The sequence below is a fragment of the Lissotriton helveticus genome, chromosome 1_1 (assembly GCF_964261635.1).
Source record: "Lissotriton helveticus chromosome 1_1, aLisHel1.1, whole genome shotgun sequence".
Lineage (NCBI taxonomy): Eukaryota > Metazoa > Chordata > Amphibia > Caudata > Salamandridae > Lissotriton > Lissotriton helveticus.
The window spans coordinates 211,022,871-211,041,204 of NC_136057.1; the positions used below are offsets into that span (position 1 = coordinate 211,022,871).

Consider the following 18,334-nt stretch of genomic DNA (forward strand, 5'->3'; position numbering starts at 1 on the left):
AGGAAGGCTCTCTGACCAGCTGATGAAACCCTAAACTTTACTGCAGTATGTCAAGGGTTGGAAACTGGAGAGGTGCTTTTAACCTGACCTTTCTCTGTCCGAGGTGTAAGTGACACCCTTCAGTAACCACTTTTGCTCTGCACAATATGGAACTTGGTGAAGCGCAGTGGCATCAATAAGGATTGCAAAAGGGAGGAAAGCACAGAGCAAAACAAAAACCCAGGCACTGGCGGTAAGTAGAAGGTAGCTCAAGAAAGACGCAGCAAAGCAACGAACAGGAGAACACGATTACCAATGGAGGTCAGGGACATGGTGAGCGAACTGTCGAGTTTGGGACTTCAACACGGTTGTGACATTGGAGAAGCAATTTTGAAGCTTTTCATACAGAAATGAAACAGGAAATTATCAGGAGGAAGTTCCTCCATCTTGGATTGTAAACTAAAGGACGGTTGCAGAACTTTCGAGAAAAGTTAAAGAAGGCTTCAGAACATTCTAGAAGGCGTTTAAGAAAGGTTTTGCATAGATTATAAATCACACTTGGCATTAAAATACACAGCCTTCTTCAGAATGTAGTCGTCTGGCCTTTAACAGATCTCCAGTTTTTGTCTGGCCTTGGAGTGGAAGGGACTCGCACAGCTGGATCAAGAAAGCGTTAGAATGCCTGCGGAGAATCTTGCGTCACGGCAGGATTGCATACAGCTAGCCTCTCCGTGCTCACTGCCTGTGGCACAACAACAAACCACCAAGTTAAGTTTATCTCCTGCACACCCTGTATCGGATGGTGCCTGTTGGTTGACTAGGGTAGGACTAGTGTAGGACAAGTCAGGCAGCAACCACTATCCTAATGAGGGTAAGAAGCAGGCAAACCCTAAATTAACATGTGCTGACACTGATAGCCTGGCACAGAGCAGTCAGGGTTGACTTAGAGACAATGTGTAGAGCCTTGTACAACACTTCAAACAGTAAAGACACCACACAAAAAGATTTCACACCAAGTTCGAAAAATAGTCCTTAATTTAATAAATAAACGACCAAAACGACAAAAATTGAACAAGTCGAATTTGAGATATGATTTTTGAAGAATGAACTGTAAAATTGTGCTTAGAAGCAATAATTGTTTACTTGTGAAATCTGGTCGTGCCACTAAGCCAAAAGTTCAGGCTGACTACGATGAGTGGAGAATTATTATATACCAGGTGTTGGGACAGAGTTGCTAAGGCACACTAGCCATTTTACCCAGGTAGGATAGTTTAGGTAGTTTAGAAATAAAAAATATATTTTTAAATTTTGGTTAAAAAAGGTCACTGTGAGAACAAACAAACTGATTGAGTTCTCATTCTTCAGATCACTTTATACATGTACAATTTGAATTACCAGTGCAACGACTGGTGGTTGGAGGAGTGATTATACGCACCAATAGATTGTAACAAGGTAAACTATTTGAGGGTTTTTACCCAAAAATATCACGGGTTATACCTGTGGGGTGGTTGGAGATAAAAATCAATCACAAACAATGTGCTTGCATCCAATGAAATCAGTATGTCAGCGAAAACGTTTGAAATAATATGGAGAGGCTTTTGGAACATAGCAAAAACTCCCTTCGTTTAGAAATACAGCCCATCTGATAGACATATGGGAGAAGTGTGGCTCAGTGGTTAGAGGCGGCAGACCCGGAAGCTGAGATCGACCGTGGACCAGGGTTCGATTCCCCGCCTCGGCGGGTCTCGGGCTCATAAATTCCACGGTCTTGACAATTCTCGCTCCGGTGCCTACTCGACTCACGGGGTCACACTCTGCGACTCTGGGCAATAGCTTGCTTAATCTCCACAACTGCCCCTCGCGGCGGGATGCCTGGCTTTCACCCTGTGGACACCCTGCCGGGGTTTCTCACAGGGGAATACCAGGACGGGTTCCCTAAGCAAGCGCCAGGATGCCCTTTGGGTGACAGGTTTGCGCTATATAACTACACCTACATTTACATTTACATTTACATATGGTTTTATTAAATATGTAGAAATTAAGTACATCTACAATTTCATTAGGAGAGTATATGTGCAAACGTGTCTATTAAACTATACAACTGATAGGTGCATGTAATGTTAGGTTTGATACTATATGACGATGTATCTTAGCACAGTATTTTACCAATATATATTTGTTTCACACGGGATACGGTTTGAGGGGAACTTTACAGTGCAATATAGAGAGAGTTGCAATTGTTGTCTTGCTAAAGATGGAATATCAGTAAAAACCATGGAAACGTGTTGACGCATCGCTCACATAATCCGTGGAAGTAATTGGATCTGTAGATACGAAAAATACATTGTATCCAGGCCTAGTTATAAATTTGTTCCAACGGATATGTTTTGGGAATGACAAAGTTCACTTTCTATCTTTTCTCTCTTTATGTCATGTGATGTTTAATTATATTAAATACATTAGTTTTTCTGAATATCCCCTTTTTTTAAATATATGTTTTATGAATTGTAGGCAGTGTGTGTGGGGGGGGGATTTTTAATAGATATTTGTGATACATAAGAAATATGTGTTTTTAATAAAGAGAATAATTTGTCATAAAAATCCTTTGGGTTTTTAAATCATTTGTTGTGTCTATTACATGGGCTGTAGTGTTGCATTCATTCAACTCATGATTTTAATGTGAGTAGAGCTCTTCCTTTTTGGTTGTCTTATAACCAAGGGACATTTTATTTTTACTCGACTATGATGGAGCACAGGCCAAAAGTGCCTTGATCCTGACTGCATTGGCGTAGAAGATGCAGGGTGCAGTCAAAGTGATGCATCAGTGTCAATCCATGCAGTGGTGGCGATGCGTTGTCCTGATCCGTTCAGCAGCTGCAATCCTGGCTCTAATGAGTGAAGACTTGTGATGCAAAGTTTTGTCATCGAGGATACCATTCATGGGGAGGCAAAGCCCTTGTGGTGGAGGTGAGTTGCGGAGTGGTGGTTCCAATGGCAATCCGTTGGGCCGATCCACACAGCAGAAGTGAGGCGCCAGTTCTGGCGCACGAAACAGGAGTGATGAGACGGTTTTGATCCACAGAACAGGAGTAAAGCACTGGTTCTAATCCACGCAACAGGGGCAATGTGCGGGTTCAACAGAGGATGCATGGGTTTTGTTGAAGAAAACACCTTAGGCCCACTTCCATGGGTACTTGACTATTGTGCCCCACTTGGCTGACCAGACACACAGATGACAAAGTCCAGGTGCAGAAGCAGGGTGGTTGGAAGTTTTTTTTATGTCATTGAGACTTCAGACCAGGAGGCCAGACAGCTACCCCTTGGAATCACTCTGGGTTCAAGAGATGCAGGTACAGTCATTCTCACCTAGGCAGGGAAACAGAGGGCAGCACAGCAAGGCAAGATTCTAGCAAAGAGGCAGTCCAGCAGGGTTGCAGCCCTTCAGCAGCACAGCAGTCCTTCTTTCTGGTAAAGTCTTCACAGGTCCAGAAGTGTACTAAAGTGGTTGTGTCAGAGGTCCAGTACTTATACCCAGTACTGTGCATTTGGAGTGGGGAAGACTTCAAAGAGATGCATTTGAAGTGAACAGAAGTTCTCTATTCCTGCCCTGGCTCAAGAGTCACTACAGGGGGATATAAAGCTCTTTGTGTGGAGACAGGACACAACCTATTTAGGTGTAAGTGAGGCTGGGTTCAGCTCCTCCCTCCCATCCTGCTAGGATGGCCCATCAAGTCACACCTAAGCTCTCAATGTGTGTGGCTATGTAGGGGAAATACACAAAGCCCAGCTGTCACCCTCCCAGACGTGTATCACAGACAGGCAACAGGCACTAAAAGGCTAAAGTAAGAATATGCCAGCTTTCTAGTGTGGAATTGCAATTTAATATACGACTTCACTTTAAATTGTGATTTTAAATTGTGATTACAGAGACACCAAACTTGAAAAGTTAATTTCTTCACATTCGGGAATTACACTTATAAAATGTAAGAAGGTAATCCCAATGCAACATGAGCCATGGTTAGAGGGCTACTAAGTGGGTGGCAGAATCAGTGCTGTAAGGGTATGCTCAGACGTGAGTCCCAGGCTCTCCACACCACTGGAGTCAAGCTATCCAGGCTGATGAAGGCTGATAGCCAGAAACCGGTCCTTGGATGCTTGATTCCGGTCTGGGAAAGACATGGCTTGTTAGTTCGGACTGGACTGTTCCCATGAGGCACAGGGTCAGAGCTGATTTGCATATAGCCAGTGTCTAACCCAGGGTGGTGTGGAGTGCAAAAAAATGATGGATTTAGGCCCAGATCCTTGTACTGGGGTGAATGTATGACATTGTTCTACATTCTGTCCATCAACTGTGTTTTTTGCAATTTTCACCCCGAGTGGGCTGGGTATGCTCAGACGTGAGTCCCAGGCTCTCCACACCACTGGAGTCAAGCTATCCAGGCTGATGAAGGCTGATAGCCAGAAACCGGTCCTTGGATGCTTGATTCCGGTCTGGGAAAGACATGGCTTGGTAGTTCGGACTGGACTGTTCCCATGAGGCACAGGGTCAGAGCGGATTTGCATATAGCCAGTGTCTAACCCAGGGTGGTGTGGAGTGCAAAAAAACGATGGATTTAGGCCCAGATCCTTGTACTGGGGTGAATGTATGACATTGTTCTACATTCTGTCCATCAACTGTGTTTTTTGCAACTAAGGCCACTAGCAGCATTGAATTTACAGATGCTGGGCACATGGAGTGCACTTTACTAGGGACTTATAAGTATATTAAATATGCCTTTTGGGGATAAGACAATGTTACCATGTTGTAGGGAGAGAGTGCATGTACTTTAGCACTGGTTAGTAGTAGTAAAGTGTTCAGAGTCCTATGGCTAGCAAAAACGAGGCCAGAAACAGTGTAGGAGGAAGGCAAAACGTTGGGGGGAAGACCACCCTAAGGCTGTCAGGTCTAACAGTGCCCCTGTCCCAAAATATGCCTTGTATTGCCAATAAATCTTCTTGCAGCCCACACAGGGCTATTTCTTCACCTTCCATTTTTAATTCCTATTGACATGTGACATAACAGTGGTGCACAATAGATTTCAGAGCCGGGCACTGATAGTGACAATGCATAGAGCGAATTGGACAAAGCATTGTCAAAGCAAACACATCAGGTTTAATGTGCTAGTGCATGCAGCATAGGGATACCTGAAAGAGACTTTAGGACAGAACCTGCAGGAAAGGATAGAGGGTTATAGATGAATAATAGTCCCTCGGGCCATTCAATGCAAGACCTCGAGTGCAGGAGGCAGGATACAACCTCTCAACCGATACCATTAGGTGAGTGATGAATACGCCAATGAGCTGAGCAAGATATGACTGACAAACTCTCAAGCCAATGGAGAAAGAAGGTGGTCAGGTCATAGGAAGATGATGGTAATTAAAGTCTTAAAGTGTAAGACTTATATATGGTTCCACCAGGTTCAAAGGTGCACAGTCTTTGATTATTGATGTGTGCTATGGATAAAAAAACTAAAACTCTTGACAAAAGACCCAACCATTCATCCATTTATACATTCTGATTTTAAATGTGCATCAACAATTAACTGCTTTGCTACAGTAGGAATCTTTATGATTTCAAATAGTTGTATCTCTTTTCTTCCAACTCTCCATCTCATGCCACAAATGGATCAGGGTAACTATAATTCAAACAATTTTCAAGGCTGTGTTTTTCATATAGGTAGCATTTTGATGACAATAGAAGTACATTTAACAATTGCACCAGTCTTTTTAGGCTGACTTGACATCACAGTTGTCAGCAAGTACTATTTTGTTATGATATACAAAGAGGGTGTGTATGGATCATTCACCTTTAACAAATGGCTTGTATACATATAAGAGTCATAAGTGGGCTGTTGACGGCCACCTTCACCCCTGGCATGTTTGTACAGGAATGTAAATGTAAATGTAAAGTCGCTGTGTCATTTCACTCCATCACCTAGGAAGTGGTTCAAGTGTAATGGAAGGGGGGCCATGTTACATCTGAAAAATACACTCAACCATAACATATTTTGTCACATTCCATTTTTCTATCGACTGCATGTTTGATAAAAAAAACGCAATATGTTTTTTTTAATTCTTTTCACTTTAAGGTACATTGGTTCACTTTATGGTAAAACAATGAACTGCCCAGAAGTTACACTGTCATTCCTCTAATACTTCCCAGTGTAGGAAGAGTACTTTGGCATCCTTAGCAACCACATTCCGCCATTGGCCACAGGTGAGATTGAGCGCCAAGCTGCACCGATGCTTCAGCCATTTGACCACTGATAAAATACTAATGCAGGTGCCCAACAGCTTTGGCAAAGCCAATAGGACAGGCTTGCATTTGAAATAGTTAGCCAGACCTACTGGTTTTGCCTCTGCTGGCTTATTATTAGCTGAATTTATATTTACGGCAGCCAGATTTCATTGTTTGTGGATACGCTCACTGGCAGCTTGAACCATCCATGACAGCAGTGCAAAAGTAGCTTCACATATGTATTATAGTTGGCTTCTATGATTCATGATTAAACTGGCTTTCTTACTGTCCCAAATGTACATGTTGTGCGGTGTTTCTGTGAAATGCCAATAAAGATCCTGTTATACAAAAAGTTGGTTTACAAGGGCTAAAGCGTCGGTCTCCAACCTTTTGCTTAATAAGAGCTACTTCTGTTAAACAAAAGTAATTGTGAGCTACTTATATTGTTAGTGTTGTAATAGTCACCGCTGTAGGGAAGATTGCATTTCTGACCACCATGTCCAAGATTACCAGCAGTGATCACCTCAGTGCATCAGCAGGGTGCCAGCAGTAATGTAAAAAAAGGCTTGGTCAGTTTGGAATGCCTATACGTAGGTAATACATTCAGGGTTTAAGTGGGATGAAAAAACTGGAGGGTCTCTCAAAGGGTGCGTGGTCAATATATGTACGGGCGTGGCTTAAAACATGTAAGCTAAAAATCTGTGCTTAGCATACTGTGCCGCCCAACTTGTATTTTGCTGTTTCTGCCATTGCATCCAGATATATGCTACAACAAGTAACATCATATCTACAATAAGTCGGGACTATTGGCTTTGTCAATGGTTAGTTGCATAAGATAATTAAGCAGAAACTATGGCTTGTATATAATATTGAAAAAGCTTCCACTTAAAGCCCTGGTGACACCCACAACGATATTGCTGCTCCTGAGTTTCAAAAAGAGAAGGGAAATCAGAGAGAAAATTACTCTCTTTAAAGGATTTCCCTTCCCCTACAACGCTCACCTGGCATGACGTCATGAGTCCGCTCTCTTAGCCACCACAGAGCACCTCCGAACGATTTTAGACGCCGGTCAAAGTGCTGCGCTGATTCTTCTGGACCTCAGCGCGGCCTTTGACACGGTATCCTATGACATCCTTCTTAATCGTTTGGAGACTTTTGGAGTATCTGGCCACGCTTTGGACTGGTTCCGATCATTTCTCGAAAACAGATCCTTTCGAGTCTCTGCCCCTCCCTTCTTATCCAAACCCCACCCCATTGCACAGGGAGTGCCGCAGGGCTCTGCGTTGAGCCCTTCCCTTTTTAATCTCTACGTCCAGCCTTTGGCGGCAGTGGCCAAAGAGTGGGGCTTGACATTAGTATCATACGCCGATGATACACAGCTGGCCATCGCCCTCTCAGAAGGTCCCTCCAACTCATCCTTTAACTTCAAAAACGGACTCTCTGCGGTCGCCCAATGGATGACAATGAATTATCTACAACTCAATGCTGGTAAGACAGAGGTGCTACTCCTTGGCAAAAACATCAGCCTCTGGAATGAGCACTGGTGGCCGTCTTCCCTGGGCACCACCACCCCCCCAAAACCCTAGTGAAAAATCTGGGCATCTGGATGGATGCCGCACTCAACTTTCAGGCCCATACTAAAAAAGTGGCCGGCACCTGTATTGGCCTGCTGAGGAGCCTCAGCCACATATTAGGCTTTTTCGACGCTAAAACTCGCCAACTCATTATCCAAGCCACCATCCTTTCTCGCCTAGACTACGCCAATGTACTCCTTCTTGGCGCCAACAAAAGTGAGATAGCACGACTCCAACGAGTGCAAAACTCTGCGGCTAGAATTCTGGTCGGCCTCCCCCGCAGATGCTCAGCCAGAGCGACTATCAAAAAACTACACTGGTAACCCGTTGACTCTAGAATCAAATTCAAGACCCTCATTATGTCCTTCAAAATCCTCAAACTCAATACCCCTCCTCTGCTTCAACCACTTCTCATTCCCTACACACCGGCACGGAATCTAAGATCCTCTAACCAAAACCTTCTATGCGTCCCACGCATAAAACTCTGCCGCATGGGCGGCCGCTCCTTCAGGGTCCTTGGAGCCAAGCTGTGGAATGACTTGCCGCAACATATTCGCTCCATAGAAAGCCTACCGGCATTCCGGAAAGCAGTGAAAACATTTCTATTCCCTTTCCCGTAAATTTCCCTTCATCCTTGTTCTCCGCTCAGGCTAGGATCTGGGTTTTCAGCGCCGGGACGCCTCATTGCTGGGGCAGCTGTTTGCGCTCTACCAAAACTATAGAATAGAATAGTAACTTCTCCACTAGTGAGAAGTGAGCAGCACACATCATGTGCTTCTCTGGCATGACGTCATGCCGTAACTTCTCTCCTAGTGCGAAGTGAGCAGTGATGTGCATGCTGTCACTGCAGTCCGCCTTTGCCATGGCACAAAACAGAGCCCGCTAGAGACCCGTTTTGAGGCCTCTTTTAAACAAGCATTTACAATGCAACGGTCTCGCCTTTGCAAAAGTTAGAGCTATTGGCATTGAAAATGACAACATTTTTATTTATGTGTTGGTTTTCAAAACAGATAAATAAATGGCATTGTCATTTACAATGCCAATAGCTTAATCTATAGCAAATGCGAGACCTATTTCATTTGCACCCACAGAACACACACACAGAGCCACACACAGAGCCCCCCACACACACAGCCCCACACACACACACACAGCCCCCCACACACACAGAGCCCCCCACACACACAAACAGAGCCACACACCCAGAGCCACACACACACAGAGCCACACACACACAGAGCCACACACACACAGAGCCACACACACACACAGAGCCATACACAAAGAGCCACACACACACATACACAAAGAGCCACACACATACATACACACAGAGCCACACACACACAGAGCCACACACACACACAGAGCCACACACACACACAGAGCCACACACACACACACACAGAACCACTCACAGAGCCACACACTAGGCTCAACAGGGGTACGCCGGCCTAACACTAACCACCCCTACATAAACGTAAACAGCACTCCAACGCAAAATATGCTCTTCTGGTAGAGAGGAAGACCGAGAGGGACTGGTACTAACCGGTCTACACTGCAAACAAAGACAGCGATTACTTGGATCTGGAACAAGTTTAGAAGCTAACTGGCGGAGGTGGCACCGTCACAGATACACACTGCAGGACAAGAGGAGGAGATGCACTGAGGGCCTGCGGATCACAACAAACCACAGGAGGAGGGGTCGCAAGACTCAAGAGGCTCCCTCACCAATAAACACTGCAGGACAACTGAAATAAATCTGTTGCGGAGGTCTGTGGGGGGGGAGGCATCGCCGGGATCTTATAGGACAAAGAAGCCATTGATAACAGACCAGAGGATGAATTACAAGACCACGGTGAGAAACTGAAAGAACAAGCTGCTAACACATGCGAAGAGACTCCGCAAACGATCTACTAAGATCGCGGCCTAGGAGTCTCGCCGACACCATGAGAAGTTAAAGGAGATGAAAGGCGGCACCACTGCTAACAAGCAGTGATCCCCTAAGAACTGAATATAGGGCCATGAACATGAGGTTTATTGCAGGACAAAGAGGTCACTGTCGAGCAGCTGGGTTCTGGCGGTCGTGAGTGCAACAGAACATAAAGTGTCAACGTGGTCACATTTTATGGGGCCGTACAGGGGAAAGGACAGCTTTCAGAATCACATTTATGATTCCTGCTTAGTGCCCTCTCCCCCATCGCTGCCAGGTTTATTCTCTGCGTCATCCCGGTGACAGGCAGGCCCCGGAGCACACACACTGGTGCACACATGTGCGATCACACACTGATCGCCTCCCCTGCGCAGCTCAGCCTCTTCCCCCGCCGCCCGCCATGACCCTTAAGACCGGTACCAAGCAGCAGCTGCTATGCACAGGGCGCCCGCTGGCGGCAGCCACCATTTTGTTGAGATCACCCAGGCACCAGCAGCCGCCTTTGTGCCATCTGTTCGGATGCTGTTCCTTCTCCCTCCACCGTGGGCAAACGAAGCCTGCGCGTGAGCATCTGGGCGCGTTTTTGACGTACCTCAAGGTTCATGTCTAGGATTCAGACATACGAGCATCCCATGCCACATGACTGATTCATGGCCCCTTAAATGCATTACACCACTTTGCCAAATAGGATGAAGTCAAATATTTGTATACTAAAGTGGGTCACTGATGGGTGTGCCTGGTTTAAAAATCTAGGCACGGCAGATCTTGCGCGTGGCTCCAGGGTCGCGGTGCCACGCCCACCAGAGCTCAGATGGCCCGCAGACACCTCTGCTCACAGGGAGAGGGGTCTGGCGGCCTCACGCCCGGCAACACAGTACACTGTAAACATTACACAGAAGCAGCGGCAAACAAGGGACCAAAGAATGTAAACAACAGTCAAAAACACGCCCCCCAGTCTGAAAAGGACGGGGCTTAGATATAAAGAAGAACGTCACTGGGACCTCTTCTCCAATGGCTGGCCACCATTTAGGAGGCCAGCTAATGGAGAAGAGGGGCGGGACTTAACCTCACTAGTGATGTTCTCCTCTATCTCATTAAATCTCGCCAGCGAGACTGCGCAAGCACAGCCATCGCAGGCTAAGACCTAAAAACTGCTGGTGTTCAACACCGGTGAGACCCGGCCCACTTAAAGCCCTGAATACAGGCTAGCAACAGCTGCAGTCCCCCTGGCACAAAAGTAATCATATTAAGTCTCACGATTTATCGCTCAAAAATTACATTTAAATATTCGTGGAAATTGAACCATTTTTCTCCAAGCATCAGCTTACTTTTTCCGAAAATATTCACATTTTCACGTAAAAATAAACAATTGTGTCATGCATATGTTAATTTAACCAAGCAAACAGTTCCGATGTTGAAGGTGGCGATTTTCGCAGGAGAGCTACTGACACATACTCACAAGCTTCTCGTTGGAACAGCCTGGGCTAGAACCATTCTTTTTAAGGATATTCGGCAGAAATTCATGTATGTGTAATTAATGTAAACGGGAATCCTTTTCACACGTATGGCCTCGTTATTAACGCCACAGTTTTGCTGATACCGACACAAAGCGCTATCCAAAAGTAATAAGCAATACAAGCAGTGCCCACATTTCATTTTTTTTTCTTCACAGATTTCACACGATAGTACCTGAAGAAATGTATGTAGGGAAACATTGTGACATTTTACGTTTTTCAGCTTAAAATGGTCGAAAATGTACAGAATTGCCTATTCGATCTCCATTCCTATCTTCGAAATTCTTAATTAGGATCCAATCCCATACCAGCGAAAAAGGCACTTGTGATATAATTATTTACCAGGATAGCGCACAATAAGTGGGAACCAGTCCTTCAGTGAGCACCCCTGACCTCAGAGGTGTGGTCTATTTCAATATTTCACAGACTATCGTCAGCCCCTCTCCAGGAAAGGAGGCGCTAAGCAGACCGAGCAGGAATTTGAGATTCTGGCACCACTGGCAAGGAAGTTTTTTGTTGTGCTTCGTGTGAAAGTGAGATGTGTATTTAACATCCTCAGATACTAGGATTCTAATAAGTCTGATGTCATCAAAGGTGATTTCAAAATATACCCTAAGTGGAATTTTTATGCTCACACGCAGCAACACAAACTAAAGCAACTTAAAGTTGATTAAAACTTTATGGACAAATAAAACCATCCAATAGTTGGCCAGCCCGTTTTTATTACCTCGGTGTGCTCAGAGTCCAGACAAGGTGATACACAACAAATTGACAACGCAGGGTGTGACCTGGGCAAATGAACAGCCAGGGCAGGTTTAATTTGTGACGTGGCATTCCCTGACCCCTTTCTGCGGCATCCGGGTTTGGTGCAATCGGCACGTTATGTGGCGAAAGCAGTAAATCTATATTTATGCAGAAAATGCAACAATTCAATGATCATCATAGCTGCCCATTGTTTAATCAATAATGTATTGAAGAAATGTACACCATACTAAACAGATACCAACTATGTATTATCCTCCTCTCTAGCTCCCTGTTTCTCTTTCTCAATATATAGATATATGTATGTAAATATACATTCACAGAAAAATCTAACGGTTACAGTGGGGTTTATACCGGAGGAATGAAGTAAGATTTGAACTTCTGTTGGAAATACCCTTGTGAATGGACTGAAAGGCACGTGAAATCATAGCATTCATAGCAACACTTAGCACATTTCAAATGACATCATTTTGAGAACACAGTGCATGGTAGAGTGGCGAGAGTGGCGCGGCATAGAGTGGAGTGCCGTATGGACGTAGATTACATTTGTCAGGAATGTAATATATGGTGTGCAGATTAACGTCAGACTGTGTAAGGAGGAGCCAGATATAGAAATTTGAATGTGAGCATAAATAATACATGTAAATTTAAGTTGTAAGTATAACTTTAGAATTTCTAATGTTTGTATAGTTTAACTTGTTTTTTATACAAAATACATATAATTTTCCTAACTATAACTTATCTATAACCTTTGGTTTTTCATTTATATATATATATATATATATATATATATATATATATATATATATATATATATATATATATATATATATATATATATATATATATATATATACACACACACACACAAATATATGCTGAGTTCTATATAAAAAAATCTATACTTCTCTTTCCATATTTTGTCATTTAATATTTTTGCCACTGTAGTCGTTGCCATCGAGATTCCGGCCTCGCTATTCCCGTGACGCACCTTCAGCATTCACTATGAGCTAAAGGTCCTGGTCAAAGACCAGAACTGGGGTACGTGGGTGAACCCTCACACTGTGGTTATATTCAAATGGTGCACTGATTAGATTGCTTATTTTCCATCAATCTTTTTTATGAAACTTTGTTGGTCATCTTTCTCTTATTTAGACCTGTGTTTGGTTTCCTAAATGCTTGTGGTTTTGTGTGTAAGAGATCATCTCTCAGCCACACGACTTGCTCTCCACTTCTCGGGTGCCACAGGGGATTGCAACACTCACGCACACTGGGTTTTATAGGTCGACCCACAGATGTTTACAAATTAGATCTGAACAGGAAAAAACCCTTTCAGATCCGAAGGGCAGAGAGGTCCCTTCACAGCTGAAGGGGATAGGGAGGGGGAGGTACGTCCTCCCGAATACTTATGCATCAAACTTACAAGTATCCCACCTAGTGTCTCAGGTGTGACCACTTACAGACTGAGAAAGAGATGGGGGTGGTTACCTAGGTTTCCACCCTAGCTCCGCACTATTCAGTGCGAGGAAGGAAACAGATATTATTTTTATAAATATAACCCTCACACACTCTAGTAGTGACATGCCACGTACCAGACTAGGGCACTGTGTGTGACATTCATCTGCCCAGGGCCCCTGTGTGCACACTCATCTGCCCAGAGTCCCTATGTGAGACACTCATCTGCCCACGTGAGGCACTCACCTGCCATATGTGTGGCATCCTCTGACTAAAGGCCCTGGGTGTGTGGCACGCGCCTGTGTAGTAGTCTTGTTTGTGGCACTCACCTGAACACACGGCCTCTATGTGCACACTCACCTGCACACACGGTCTCTATGTGCACACTCACCTGCACACACGGTCTCTATGTGCACACTCACCTGCACACACGGTCTCTATGTGCACACTCACCTGCACACACGGTCTCTATGTGCACACTCACCTGCACACACGGTCTCTATGTGCACACTCACCTGCACACACGGTCTCTATGTGCACACTCACCTGCACACACGGTTTCTATGTGCACACTCACTGGCACACACGGTCTCTATGTGCACACTCACCTGCCCAGAGTCCCTGTGTGCACATTACACTCACCTGCCCACGTGAGGCACTCACCTGCCATATGTGTGGCATCCTCTGACTGGAGGCCGTGTGTGTGCGTGCGTGTGTCTGTGTCTGTCTGTCAGTCCGGCTGTCTGTCTGTCTAAGAGCCATGCATGTGGCACTCACCTGCCCGGGAGAGCTCTTCCAGGTGCCCAGTCCGATCAGCGGCATCTTCTGCCCGGTGTGCAGGGTTGCGCAGTCCGCCATGATGCCCACCTAGAGTCGAAGACAAGCACAGAGTCAACCGGTGCAGCAGCAACTCGTCCCCCAGGGCAGGAAACAGGAAGGATGAGGCTCGAAGCCTTCCCGGTCACCCCTGCTATCAGCCCTCCCATCCTTCCAAACCAGCTCTGCAACAACACTTCCTGTCCACCTCCCACCCCCTGCCTGCTCTACAATAACACTTCCTGGTCACTTCTCACCCCCTGCCTGCTTTTCACCAGCCCACCCTCCCCACGCACCCACCTGCTCTCCCTTGAGCCCTCTTTCTAAAGCACTGCTCCGTTCTGGGTAACTAGTTACCATGAGTGATCCTCGGGACCAGGAGTAAGGAAGCGGGTAGTTTTTGTATATACACTGAATTAACCACTAGTGAACAAAGAATACTCCAGTAAAGGGAAGTACTCATGGGCCGTTCTTGTGGCATCTGCCTACGTCATAAGACTCCCACAATGGCATAGAAATAAAACACTGTTTCACACAGGAACCCTTAAATGTGCCCCCGTCTTTCTTGTCTTGAAATACATTACATTAGGCCTTAGAATCCAAAGACACGTCACCTTTTAGCATATCATCCTCTATTACCCTCTTGGTTATCTCTGTTATACAGCTGTGGGTGGCAGCACAACCCGTGGCACAAGACCCTGCCCCCCCTCCCAGGAATGGATGTCTGTGCTTCCTGGGACCCTCGGGGGCGGAGACAAGGTCCTCCCTGAACGAAGGGGATAGTCCCTAGACTGGAACTCTCCCGCGTGGAGCTCCTTGTGGGCCCTTTACACTTGGTCCCCCAGCCCTGCATGGCCTTAACTAGAACAAGCATTGGCAAAGCCAATAGTTCTTGCATATGTAAGAGATATTGACCTTGCCAATTTGTTTTCGCCATGTTGCACACCAGCATGGAGGCTGTTCAACATAGCTAGACTTAGTACAGTAAAGAAGAGTGGCGTGGAGTGTCGTAAAGAAGAGTGGCGTGGAGTGTCGTAAAGTGGAGTAGAGTGGAGTGTTATGGAGGAATATGTGACATATTTCCGCAAACAAATACCCCGCATAATCAATCAATCAATCATAGCATTTATATAGCGCACTACTCACCCAGAGGGTCTCAAGGCGCTAGGGGAGGGGGGTCCGCTACTGTTCGAACAGCCAGGTCTTGAGTTGCTTCCTGAAGGCGAGGTGGTCCTGGGTCAGGCGGAGGTGGGTCGGGAGGGAGTTCCAAGTCTTGGCGGCGAGGTAGGAGAAGGACCGTCCCCCTGTGGTGGCTCTTCGGATGCGGGGGACGGCGGCGAGGGCGTGGCTGGTCGATCGAAGCTGGCGTTTGGGAGCGTAGAAGTTGAGGCGGCTGTTGAGGTATCCTGGGCCTTGGTTGTGTAGGGCTTTGTGTGCATGGGTGAGGAGACGGAAGGTGATTCTCTTGTTGACCGGGAGCCAGTGCAGGTCTCTCAGGTGTCCGGAGATGTGGCTGCGACGGGGGATGTCCAGGATGAGTCGTGCTGAGGCGTTCTGGATCCGCTGGAGTCTTTTCTGAAGTTTGGCGGTGGTTCCGGCGTAGAGGGAGTTGCCGTAGTCCAGACGGCTGGTGACGAGGGCCTGGGTGACCGTCTTCCTGGTCTTGGTGGGGATCCACCGGAAGATCTTACGTAGCATGCGCAGGATGTTGAAGCACGACGAGGAGACGGCGTTGACTTGTCTGGTCATGGAGAGGGAGGAGTCCAGGATGAAGCCCAGGTTGCGTGCGTGGTCTGTTGGTTTGGGTGCGCTGCCTAGGGCGGGGGGCCACCAGGAGTCGTCCCAGGCGGAGGGTGAGGATCCCAGGATGAGGACTTCCGTCTTGTCCGAGTTCAGCTTCAGGCATACCATCACTCCGCAATTATTATTCCGCAAAGACAAACACCCCGCAAATTATCACAACGCCAACTTTTACAACGACTTACCACGCATGCCATTACAACGCAAAGGCATGCATGTTAAAGGTAAGTGTGAGTACCCTACCTTACCATACCCTACCCTACACCCTAATCACACTACCCAGCAAAACCCCCCAACACTACCATAAACTACTTTTCTTCCCTACACAAACACTACAACACTACCTTAATACACTACTCCTACACAACCCTACACTACACAAACACCACACTACCCTAAACCCTAACACACTACCCTACACTACACAAACACTACAACACTACCCTAAACCCTAAAACACTACCCCCAGAATGACCCTACACTACACAAACACTACAACACTGCCCTAAACCCTAAAACACTACCCCATGCATGACCCTACACTACACACTACAACACTACCCTAAACCCTAACACACTACCCCTAGCATGACCCTACACTACACAAACACTACAACACTACCATAAACCCTAAAACACTACCCCTGCATGACCCTACACTACACAAACACTACAACACTACCCTACACCCTAAAACACTACCCCCACCATGACCCTACACTACACAAACACTACAACACTACCCTAAACCCTAAAACACTACCCCCTGCATTACCCTACACTACACAAACACTACAACACTACCCTAAACCCTAAAACACTACCCCCAGCATGACCCTACACTACACGAACACTACAACACTACCCTAAACCCTATAACACTACCCCCAGCACGACCCTACACTACACAGCCACCACACCACAACACTACACTACACAAACACTACACTACACTACACAATCACTACCCCAGCACAACCCCCACACCCCTAAAAAAAGAGCCCACACTCCCTTACCTCTCTCTCGTCGCGTTTCCACACTCCTCCTGGTACCATCTTCATGAAGTTTTGTTTTTTTCACAACGTGTGTGCATTTACCATACATGCCTTTACAACGTAATTCGTTGTAAAGGCATGCGTGGTAAATGCACACGCGTTGTGAAAAAATGCAGAGTGATGGTATGCGAGGTCAAAGACCTCGCGGAGTAATGGTATGCGGGCTCAAAGTCCACGGAAAAAAAGATGCGGAGTAAACGTTGATTACCGTTATGGAGTGGCGTGGAGTGGTGTGGAATGGAGTGAAGTGGAGTGGCATAGGGTGTTGTGGAGTGGGTAGGGTGTCGTGGAGTGCAAGGGCATAGAGTGGAAGTGAGTAGAGTGGAGTTGAGTGGCATAGAGTGTCCTAGAGTGTCGTACAGTAGTGTGAGCGGGGTGGAGTGGTATAGAGAGTTTTGAGAGGAGCAGAGTGTTGTAGAGTAGAGTGGCGAAAAGCAGAGTAGATTGTCGTAGAGTGGAGTGGTGTTTAGTAGTGTAAGAGGGTGGAATGGCATAGTGTCGAGAAGAGTTTTGCAGAGTCAAGTGGTGTAGAGTGAAGTGGCATAGAGTGGAGTGATATGTCGTAGAATAAAGTGGAGTAGAGGGGCATAGAGAGAGTTGTGTAGAGCATCATAGAGTGGAGTAGTGTTGTAGAGTGTCATAGAATGGAGTATTGTAGAGTGGAGTGGCCTAGAGTGAAGTGGTGTAAAGTACTGTGGTGCAGAGTAGATTGGAGTAGAGTGCACTGGCGTAAAATGCACTGGTTTTGAGTAAAGTGGTGTACAGTGCATTGACATAGAGTGCAATGCCATACAGTATAGTGCAGGGGCGTAGAGTAGATTGTTTCAGAGTAGAGTAAGTGGCGGAGGGTGGAGTGGTTCAGGGTAGAGTGGAGAAGTGCAGGGCAGAGTGCAGACATGTAGAGTAGAGTGGCGTAGACTGCAGTGGTGTACAGTAAGATGCAGTGGTGTAGAATAGATTAGAAGGGGTGTGGAGTGATGCAAAGTGTAATGGCATAGAGTGCAGTAGAGTGACGAAGAGTTGAGTGGTGCAGAGTAGAGTGCAGTGGTGCAGATTAGAGTGCAATGGCATAGAGTGCAGTGGTGCAGAGTAGAGTGGGGCAGAGATCAGTGGCGTAGCATACAGTGGTGCAGAGTAGAATAAAAAGGAGTAGAGTGCAGTAACTTAGA

General features: G+C 46.2%; 1 protein-coding gene across 2 annotated transcripts in view; it reads right to left on the minus strand.

The window, feature by feature from the left end:
• AKR1A1 (aldo-keto reductase family 1 member A1) overlaps positions 1-18,334 on the minus strand; it is a 776,593-nt gene that overhangs the window by 583,106 nt on the left and 175,153 nt on the right. For both annotated transcript variants that reach the window (XM_078664963.1, XM_078664890.1), the window contains exon 2: positions 14,272-14,361. In XM_078664963.1, the coding sequence (XP_078521089.1) occupies positions 14,272-14,352 (81 nt within the window). In that variant the 5' untranslated portion in view covers positions 14,353-14,361. The remainder of the gene's footprint in view (positions 1-14,271; positions 14,362-18,334) is intronic.